Source organism: Lathyrus oleraceus, chromosome 6, assembly GCF_024323335.1.
Source record: "Lathyrus oleraceus cultivar Zhongwan6 chromosome 6, CAAS_Psat_ZW6_1.0, whole genome shotgun sequence".
NCBI lineage: Eukaryota > Viridiplantae > Streptophyta > Magnoliopsida > Fabales > Fabaceae > Lathyrus > Lathyrus oleraceus.
In genome coordinates this window covers 246,232,456-246,243,819 of record NC_066584.1, presented here as the reverse complement: position 1 = coordinate 246,243,819, position 11,364 = coordinate 246,232,456, and the positions used below count along the sequence as shown (strand labels likewise).

The 11,364-nt window shown below is 27.1% G+C and overlaps 1 protein-coding gene across 1 annotated transcript; it reads left to right on the top strand.

The window, feature by feature from the left end:
- The first annotated feature begins 7,443 nt into the window (after nt 1-7,443).
- On the top strand, nt 7,444-9,184 carry LOC127093082 (deSI-like protein At4g17486). Its single transcript, XM_051031982.1, has 4 exons — nt 7,444-7,658; nt 8,001-8,260; nt 8,382-8,669; nt 8,777-9,184. Exons 2-4 carry the CDS (start codon nt 8,050-8,052, stop codon nt 9,019-9,021), a joined length of 744 nt encoding a protein of 247 aa, XP_050887939.1. The 5' UTR covers nt 7,444-7,658; nt 8,001-8,049; the 3' UTR covers nt 9,022-9,184.
- Nucleotides 9,185-11,364: the final 2,180 nt, after the last annotated feature.

Genomic DNA, 11,364 nt, shown 5'->3' with positions numbered 1-11,364 from the left:
AATCTCAAATGTCTATTTGTTTTTGATATAAAATTCTTAACTAGGTAATGATGTATTACCAATAACACAGGAAACATCCAAAATATACAAACCATACATTCTAGAATTTTTAGTAATTAGCAATGCATCATGGGAAATTTTTAACATGTCATGTTCAATTTCGCTGAAGTTTGAGAATATTCCTCACGTTGTGTAAAAAGAACTCACGACTGTCAAACATCTTGAGTTGAGTTGTCCCAATACCATGAATTTTCAAGCTTTATTATTACTTAATCGAACGACTCCACCATTTTTTCACCTCTAATGTCTTAAAGTATTTATTTCTTGAACACTTATGATAAGAGCGTCCCAAGTCCATGACTTATCCGTCTACAAACTAGTTACCATCATTGTATCAGGACTGCCATAACCATCCTCATCAGAGGTAACCACAATCTAAATAAAATAAACTTTTCCCCCTCTTTTAGAAAAGTCCTTTTTGAACTGACTAATTTTATGCCAAATGAAGCATTTGTACTCCAACTTATTTAACCCATTTGACTTGGACTCATACCTATATTTCCCCCCATTTGGTTTTCCACAGTTTAACTCACCCCTCTTGAATCATTCAAACTTTCTCCACTGCCATAAACCTTGAACTCTTTCATCTTAATTAACTCTTTGATTCAAAAAGCCAATTGGACCTCCTCCTAGGTGATAATGCATTCCTTACCATAGAGAATGATATCTTTAGAATGATAAAAGAATCTAGATAATGATATCAACAAGAGTAAAACCTTGTACTCAAAAGCAAGTCTTACTTCAATATTTTGTGATACATCAATAATTTTGTGAAATGTTGTCAATTGTTTCGAAACAAATATGATCTCCACCATCTAAAATGAATATAGTTTTTGTTTCTAACATGACATATGAGCCAATGATTCAATTATATATAATGATTTCATCTTAACCCACATTTCATATGCGGTATTCTTCCTCCCAATTTCTCTCATACATTATCTCTGAGGTAGAAGAAAATGACACTCCTAAGCTTATCCACCATTTCAATCTTTTGAGCTTATGTCAAACACGCCGACATCAATGTTTCACATTTCAATGTGTATGCACACTTTTGTTGAAATTTTTTACTTGCATATTTACTTTCTAAAAAAATTGTGGAATCTAGAAAACTTCTTAATATCTCATTTAGAACTCATATTATTCACTCATAAACTTATACCATTTGTTTGTGGGTACCACTTGTTATGAAATTATAAGCAAATATTCAAACACAAAGAAAATGATGTGAATGACAAAGAACAATGACAAAAAAACTAAATCGACTTAAACAATAATATACCAACTAAATGTATGTAAATCCAAAAACTAACAATAATAAAGATAAAATGAGAGAATAAACATAAAATAAATTATTTACCTAGTTTGATATAGAAAATATCTACTTTGAAAGAGAGAATAACTCTTAGACTCATTATCTATCAAGAGTCTTCACAAGAGATTACAAACGAGTTATAAGAAATTAGTTTAACAAATTCATAAGGACACTTTATAATATCTACTCATTTGTTATCCAATATCTTATCATCTCAATACAAGAATCACTCAATCCCAAAATATATGAAAGTGTTTTCCTAACCTTAGATTAGAACCAAATATCATATAATATTTAAGATTATAATTCCTAAGAACTTATCTATTTTTCTATCTAATTTTATTTATCTTAAAAACCAGGAACCTTTAAAAATATGATAGAAAATGCTTAAATCAAAATCAGACTTTGGGATCACGCATATTATGTATGAGCCCACGTGAGTATGTTCGTCTTGCATATAAGATTGTGCAAGACTGAAAAAAAATTATCTTCCACACGCATGAGATAGAATTAAAAAAAATTCTTTATCTTTTATATTAAAAAATATTTTAAAACATACAAAGCAGTTTTTTAAATTTGAAATAAAAGACATAAAGAAGGGTATAATAAGGTATATCATAAATAAAAGAAAATCATTTTTAATTTTAATTCATTTTTATATATAAAAAATGTTATTATAATTATAAGAAATATAAATCAATTTCTAAGAGTTATCATTTTTAATTCATTTTATATATTGTAATTGCTTTAAACATAAATCAACGTATTTCTCGTGTAAGTATACCTTTTTTTAGTATTATAGGTGTTTTTTTAGGAAAAATAACTTCAAGTTCTATTCAATGTTTTTTATTAATATTAACTAGTAATTGTGCCTATGTGATGCAAGAAAAGTAAATAATTTTAATGATAAATTAATATAAAATTTAGGGTTAAATATATTTTTGATCATCTTAAATATCTTATTTTATTTTTAGTCCCTTTAAAAAATTTCTTCTAAGAATGATCCTCCTACAAATTTTAATTTTAATTTTTGGCCCTTCCCGCAACTTAGCGACGATTTTTACAACTTAACGACATAATTAATGACGATTTTAGCGACTTTGTTTTATTTAGCGAGTGAATTAGTGTCTCTTTTGACATGAGGTACCAAAAGTTAAAATTAAAATTTTTAGATGGACTATCCTTTGAAGAAATTTTTTAGGGAGACTAAAAATTAAATATGAATATTTAGAAGGATAAAAACATATTTAACTCTAAATTTAAATGTAACATATAATAAGTTATTATATTCTTAAATTGTTTTTGTTATAATTTAGTAAGTAACCCTAAATATAGTATCAAATGAACACGGTTATTCCTTTCAAAAGATAAGAATAAAAAAAGTTAATTAAAAATGAATATAGGGTTGAGTGTTGTGCTGTTTTATGAGCGTGTAATAATTTCAAAAAGAATATCAAAATAGGGTTAAGTGTTGTGTTGTTTTCCCGCTTATATTTTGTTGTTTGTCCGTTTAAATTTTGGTTTATTTGTTGTAATTGAGTCTCCTTACATAGTTTCACATTTTAGGGTTCAATGTTTAATCATTTTTACGCATGCATAAATTGAACTATTTGATTAAGGTCAACGCAATATGTTTTTAGTTAATTAGTCAGAGGTTTGGATCAAGAAACACATATGAGAATGGTTCAAGTCGTATCAAGTCTATATTCAAACCAACACTCTATTTTTGTTAAAATTTTAGTTTTTGGAAATGTGATTCGTGTCAATATATTGGCTGACTCGAATCAAATTGAATGTGAAAAACTAATATTTTTCTTCTGTGAGTCTGATTTGAATCACATTATGGCCTGACTCGAATCAACACATGGTTCTAAAAAATAGGTTTTTCTTTTGTGGATTTGATTTGAATCACAACAAAGCATGAATTAAATTATAGAGGTATTCGAATAATGAAAATGTTTGACTCAAATCAAAGTTTGGTAGCAAATTTTGGATTTTGGTTATGTAATCTTAATTTGAATCATAGATCTGGATTACTCGAATCGCATGACTCAAATCATAAAAAGCTTAATTCGAATCATATGAACAGTTTTTCTTGATTCTTGGATATTAATTCAAATTATTCACTCTCTTAACTCAACTCATATCCTTTGCTTTTGACTCAAATAAAATAAATATATTTTCTCATTTTTGTGTCTTATCTCCAACGCATACATAAGTCATTTAAATAAGGTGCTAGTGAGATTTAGAAATCAAAACATTGTTCGGGATATAGTTGAAAATATTTCAAGCTTTTGATGTTGCTCTACAACAAGATCTTTATCTCCACCAAAGTTAAATTCTTTAATTTATCTCCTGACAAAAGCAAATTAGTTAGAAATAATGAAAAGATAGCTAAAGGCTCACTTGGTTTGATACGACAAGTAGAATTTCCAATTATGCTTATTTGTATGGGGAACTTTGAATGAGTTATTCTATAACCGGGAATAAGTAACAATGATATATTTCACTTGAGTCTATAGTCAACTTCAATGAGATGCTTCTATAGTATCACTGATCTATTCTCTCTCATCATATATAAGCCTTCTTGCATAGCCAACATATTTATATATGTTGAGGATCACATTGCTGACGATCTTTATATTTTTAAAAGATGTTGGATATTTACAATAATTCAACAATTTCAATAAGTAAGATAATTGACCAGTCCATGGATGAACAAAATACAGACTTCCGATTTAAAATCCTTTTTAAAATATCATTGATGTTCATATTGATTCCAAACAAACTTAGAAAAAAACCCACTATATGTAAGCTCTTTTGCTTCAACATATTTTCTATTGACATCCACCTATACCAAAAATTTAGATTGTTGAATTAATTTATATGAATTTTGTTAGAAACTTTTTGTGTAATACAATATTTTCAATGAAAGTAAGCATGTATGTGTGAGTAGTTGACTTATATGTTCCCATATTGTTTATTGAGACCAATTTTTTTTTATGATACACAAAAATCCTAAAATAACTCAAAATTGAATGTTTCTTATGAGATATTGTACTTGAAAACTTTTATATATAAGATGCACTATATTAGCTTTTTTTTACAAATTTATTTATTGAATTTATTATATATTTTTCGGTAAAAGTTTTTTGTGAGAAAGTTATTTTTTATGGTTTATTAATTAAAATAATAAAAGTTAAAAACAAAAATGTGGAGAGAAGGTTTTTTGTATGGTTTGTTAGTTAAAAGAAGGATAATTAAAAACAAAAATGGTTAAAAAATGGCTAAATTTTATTTTTTAAAAGAAATAATGGTTTGTTAATTAAAAAAAGGCTAGTTAGTAAGATAATTATAAAAAAATCAATACTTTATTAATTAAAAGAAAATAAATAAATATGAAAATTAAAAAATTAACTTCAGTTTTAAAGTCAAAATTACTAAGTGATTTAACAATAAGATGATTTAGTTTTTGTTACCTATAGAAACGTATTATTATTCTTGACCCAAAAACAAAAAATACTATTATTTTATATAAAAAAAGTTATGATTCTTTTAAAAATATTTTGACAAAAGACTATTTTATTCCAAAACAATTCTCATTTAATATGAAAGTCATTTTAAAATATAAAAAAGTCAACAAGAGGGTCATTTTATATATTTTAATACATATTTAATAATAATAATAATAATAATAATAATAATAATAATAATAATATAATAAATAGTGATAAACACACTATGCCCATATTGTGATAAAATATAAAATATACTACCTCCGTTTCTTTATATAAGAGACAGATTTTTAAGTTCATTGAATAATCAATGTGTTTAGTTGATTTATAGACTAAATATATTAATTATTCAATGAATCTAAATAATAAATTATTTCTTATAAACAAAATAGAGATAAAATTATTCAATTCAACCTAATTAACACACATGCCCGTATAGTGATAAAATATAAAATAATATACTAATAAATAGTGATAGCTACCAAAAAAACAACTAGAAAACTAATAAGAAAAAACAACAATCAAAAAAATTGTTGAAACAATTATAAATCAACTTTGAAGGATTCAAATTAGATTTCATAACATTTGAATTACTATCAACAAATTAGAATCTCCCACAAAGAAAATAACAAAATCACAAAAAGAATACAAAATTTAGAACCAAGACAAACACTCCATTCGTTGTTGACTATAATAGGTGATAGAGTTGTGAAACCAACAAAAACAAAAACAAGTTTTTAAACTAATTTTAAGACAAAAGAAATACTCTTACTCTCTATTTTTTTAGCATTTGTTTTTGAGTTTGAAGAGGAGGAAAGATTTCAAAAAATAACTTTTAAAAAAATATAAAGAAATTATTAATTATTTTTTTGAATTTTTTTGTATAAAATAATAATAAAATATTTATCATTAATATATTTTTAATTTTTAAAATATTACGACAACATGAGATATGTTTTTGAACATTTTGTTTAAGCTCCAAAACTCTTCTCGAATATAATTTTTTTAATTTGAAAGAATTTTAATTTTTAAATAAAAATAAAATTTTCAAAATTTTCCAAATCTAAATTCTTTTATTATTTTCATTCAATATTTCCTTTTTTAAAGTATATTCCCTCTCCAAATTTCTAAACAAAACATTTTTTAAAATATGGTTAAAAATAATTATTAAATATTACAATCAAATTGATTTTAAAAAGTGTACTTTATAAAAATGTTTAATGAATTAGTACAAATTGTAATATACTAGTAGTATATATTTTCTTAAAATTGTAAAACTAATTATTAATTCTCTCCTTTTTTTTAAAGTGTTATTTTTTTATTTTTTACCCATACAAAAAAATTATTTAACATTTTTATTTTTGAAATAATAATTCTCTTTTTATCTATTACTCTTAATTATTACTTTTTCTTTTATAATAATTATCTAAATTAACTTTGACAAAAATTCAATTAAGATTACTTAAATTTTATAATGACAATTAAAAAATAAAAATTATCATAAAAATATTTAAAAAGAAACGGGATTTTTTTTTATCTAAATAAACATTTTTTTCAAATAAATACTCAAAATAATCCACTTTTTCATCTATTTATCAAAATAATTCACTTTTAAACAAAAAAAAAATTCAAAATAGGAGATGTCAATCCAATTGACGTATGTGTACAACATATAAGATGAGACGGCAATTCAATTGACGACAGTGTACAAATACGTATTCTCTCTCCTATATATTTGTACGTTGTCGTCAATTGAATTGACGTCTCCTCTTATGTGTTGAACATAAGCGTATCCTTTGTGTTGAGAATTTTTTTTATTTGAAAGTGAGTGAGTTACTTTGAAAAATAGGTGAAAAAATGAATTATTTTAAATATTTATTTAAATAAATGGATTATTTAGATAAAAATTTCAGAAACAAGAAAGTATTAATTATTTAGGGTTTAGGGTTTAGGGTTTTCTTTGGTGAAATGGAGGGAAGAATATTTTGTAATGAATAATTATAGGACATTTGTCAAGTTAGTTAGAATACCCATAAAATATAAACATCATGCTTCATAAAGCTGCAATAATTTCTCACCTGAGAGACCAAAAGCTGCTTAACCAGCTCGTATTAATAATGACTATAATTTATTAATGAACTATTAGTAAAAAGAAAAACAAAACAAGAATTTTTTGTTGAAAAAAAAACAAATATTAACTTGAAGATAGAATCAAAATAAAATACAATGAATACATAGAGAAAACAACGTAAAATGATACTAGTACCAGTACTATTTTATTTTATTTTCCAATAAAGAACAAACACACACCCTATTTAAAAAAAGAAGAAGAAGCAAAAATCAATAAAGAGAAAGAGAGAGAATAAATAAAATCATGATTCAACGCAAAATGCAATGATGACAGTCAATGTCAAAGTGTCAAGTCCAGACAGAATTTCTTTCACACTTTTTTTCACTTATCCATTATTATATTTTATTTTTTTCACTTTCAAATTTTCTCATTTTCCCAAAATAAAATATAATTTATGATTAATTTTCCTCATTAAGCATAAAAAAAAAAGACAAAGTAGTTTGTGTCTGGTCTCTTAACTATAACTACACAAAACAACCAGCTTTCACTTGTTTTGTCATAAGAAGAAGATATTAACCAAACAATGTGTGAGTTTCAGATACACACATTGTTTCATTCTCTTCTTTGAAAAAAAATATGAATAAGTAATTATTCATTCATATTTTGGTGGAGGAGTTTTTCCCTTCACTCTTAATAGGTTTGTTTATTTTCAATTTAATTTTGAGTTGATTTTTGTTGCTGTTTTATGTTTTTTTCTAATCTGATCTATTACCTTTGATGTTGTTTTGTTCTTCCCTTTAGATTTTGCTAATTTATTCTACAAGTAGTTAATTGAGCTCAGATATGAGTTAGATCTTGAAATATTAATAGATTTTGTTTTCATTTTTAGCTTTGAGGTTGAACTTATTAGATTTGGGGTTTTTTGAATGAGAAAAAACTGAGCATTTTTCTGTGGAATTTGGTAATGATATTAGGGTTGAAGTGATTCCATAGTTTTGCGCAAATAATTTAATTTATTTTTCAATGTATCTATCTGCAGGTAGGAAATAGATAGATATTGAGTGGTTACTACTGGATTCATTCATAAAATGAAATCAGGATTCAAAAATGGATGGCCTTCGATTGTGCGGTTTCGTCTCAAACACAAATCAGTGACACCCTTTTGCATATTCTCTAAACTGAAATCAGCTGGAAACAAACCTGGGAATACTCCTGTTTATCTCAATGTCTATGATTTAACCACTGTTAATGGCTATATGTATTGGGCTGGTGTTGGTATTTTCCACACCGGACTTGAAGGTCAGTTCACTTCACAATTAAGTGCTTATAGGAAAAGTGCTTATATGCATATGCATGTGTATATATCTGTTTATGGCGAAAAGTTGTTATTTTCTAAGATGAAGTTATTATGTACTTACAGTTTATGGAGTGGAATATGCGTTTGGAGCTCATGATTATCCAACAAGTGGTGTCTTTGAGGTTGAGCCTAGGCAGTGTCCTGGATTTAAGTTTCGGAAGTCGATTTTCGTGGGAACTACTAGCTTAGATCCGTTCCAGATTCGAGAGTTCATGGAGAACATGTCTGCAAAATACAATGGTGATAGTTATCACTTGATTGTGAAAAACTGCAATCATTTCTGTGAAGATATCAGTTACAAGCTTACAGGGAATTCTATACCGAAATGGGTCAATCGTCTTGCCAGAATAGGTATATGTATGACATGTTTACAAACTCACTTGTTGAAGAATAAGTGATTATGCTGTGCTTATATATGAATTCACTTACTGACGTATTGTTTCTTGTTTTCGTTGTAGGTTCCTTTTGCAATTGCATACTCCCGGAAGCACTTAAGACTTCTACTGTTAAGCATGATTCGAACTTTCAAGAGAGTGATAGCGAAAAAAAGAGACTTCGAACGGCCTTCAGTTGCTTGTCATCCATCTCGATGCCGCAAATGGAAGTACCGATGTGTTCGTTGTTTCTGCATTCTCACTATAAAGGCTGCTTACCGCCGTGGCAGCTGAAGAAATCTAAAAAAGGCTCACTAAAGCAAAAATGAAAAGAAGGAATTATTGTTTTCAGTCAATTTTCTGTCAATAGTTATTTTGATTCTCCAAGATGTTTCTATTCTTTTTTGTCATATTTGTTGTCTAGTTTTTTCCTTGTAATCTTTGTCTGATTCTGAATTTCTGTAAGATATATTGCTGTGGATGTTTTTTTTCTCCGAAATGGGTCAAGGCGAGGCGAAATCGAAAAACAGAATAAACTACAAAGCTGATTTATCCAACAAAGGGTACACAGTTTCATGAATGAAAGAAATTGATTACTCTGATCTTTCCTGTGTTTGATTACATGATGATAACATGGGAACAAACAAGGAAGCTACTGCTACATTTTTTATATATTATTTTGACTGGAAAATTTGAACCAAGAATCTCTTCATTTTCTTGAATCAATAATAAGATGAATGAATGTGATGTGCAACTCATCTGCATTAGACCCCACCAAATTTTTCCATGAAAATGAGCTGACCATGATTTTCAACCAACAGGTCATTTCAAAGGTCATTAGTCTTTGTCAGCAATAGCAATTAAAGACAAAGTCTTGATGTTTTTGATATTAACTATTGTGAAAACTATAACAAATTTAATAGCTTCAAACATACTAAAAAAAAATTGGATGTAAGAGACAAATATATAACAATGACGAATAAAATAAATTACCACAAACAACACAATAATTTGGTTTGGTTTGCAAAGAGTAAAGCCAAATTCATAAGAAAATAAAACATAAGAATAAAAAAAAATTATTTATATACTTTGATCAAACTGATCTACTACGAGGGAGAGAATAAGAATAAAAAAAAACTGTTTATATACTTTGATCAAACTGATCTACTACGAGGGAGAGAGCAACTCTATGATTCACTATATTTTCAAAAGCGATTATAAAAAATTACAAAATAATTACTAGAAAATAATAACCAAAATTTTCAAGAATAAACCCTATTTTATACTTAATTATTTCTCAATCTCTCAAATTCTTTATATATGAATCACACAAGGTCAAGATATTTAGAAGTGTTTTCCAATTCTTTTATATACCTCCAAGAATTTCTCAAATCTCTACCATTATTTTTCTAAGTTTTCCTCTCTCTCTCTCTCTCTCCCTCTCTCTAATGAACCCTTAATAGGTCCAAAACACAACTAATTAACGAATGAATCTAGAAACCGAAATGACTTGAACCGCAAGAGAAAAAATCATGCGTTTCGGTTTGATATTCTCTTAGAAATAAAATCGAACCAAACCAATGCGGTTTGGGTTGATTCAGTTGGTTCGGTTTTTTACAAGATTTTTATTGAGCTATACATACACCTATAGAGAACAACATAACTTTGTGTTTAGTTATTCATACATTATCAAATAACAACAAAACTCATCATATTTAAACAAAATCTTTCCATTTCAATATATATAAATGAGATTAGACAAAAGTTGAATAAAAACATAAATAGTAACATAAAAAAAATATAAAATATTTAAATAAAAAAGAAAAAATGGAGAAGATGAGAGATTAGAGAAGATGAAAAAGAAAGAACATAAGAGACACGAGATTATGGAAGAAATGTGCGATAAAAACATAATAGGAAGAGAAAACAATAACATAAAAATGATAATATGAAAAAGAAAAAATATAAGAGATGAGAGATTAGAGTAGAAGAGGTGAGACGTACATGAAAAAGAAGATGAGAAGAATGTGCAATACTACTAGGAGAGATTTGAGAAGGTTAAAACTAAAATCCTAAGTGTGAGTAAGATTTTTTTGTAAGGTTAAGACATAATAGGTTTGGGTTTTGGGTTGGTGTGGGATAAGTGAGGTTTGGGTATGGTGTGGGATAAGTGAGGTTTGGGTTGTAACATAATGCGGTTTGATTTGGTTTAATTCGGTTTGCAAAGTACAAACCACAAACCAAATCAAACCGCGCAGTTTTGTTAAAAAATGCCCAACAACTTCCGAACCAAATATGTTTTTTTGCGGTTTGGATTTGGTTTGGGATTTTCTATCGGTTTGTTTTGGTTTTGAGCACCCCTACTTGAGTCTATAGTCAGCTCCAATGAGATGCTTCTATAGTATCATCAATTTATTCTCTCTCGTCATATATAAGACATCTTGCATAACCAACATATTTAAATGTGTTAAGGATCACATTATTGGCGATCTTTATATTCTTAAAAGATGTCGTGTCTTTACAATAAGTCAACAAACTCAGTAAGTAAGACAATGGACCAGTCCATGGATGAATAAAATACAATCTTCTGCTTTGAAATCCTTTTTTAAATATCATTGACATTTCTATTGATTCCAAACAAGCTTAGAAGAAAATTCACTATATGTAAGCTC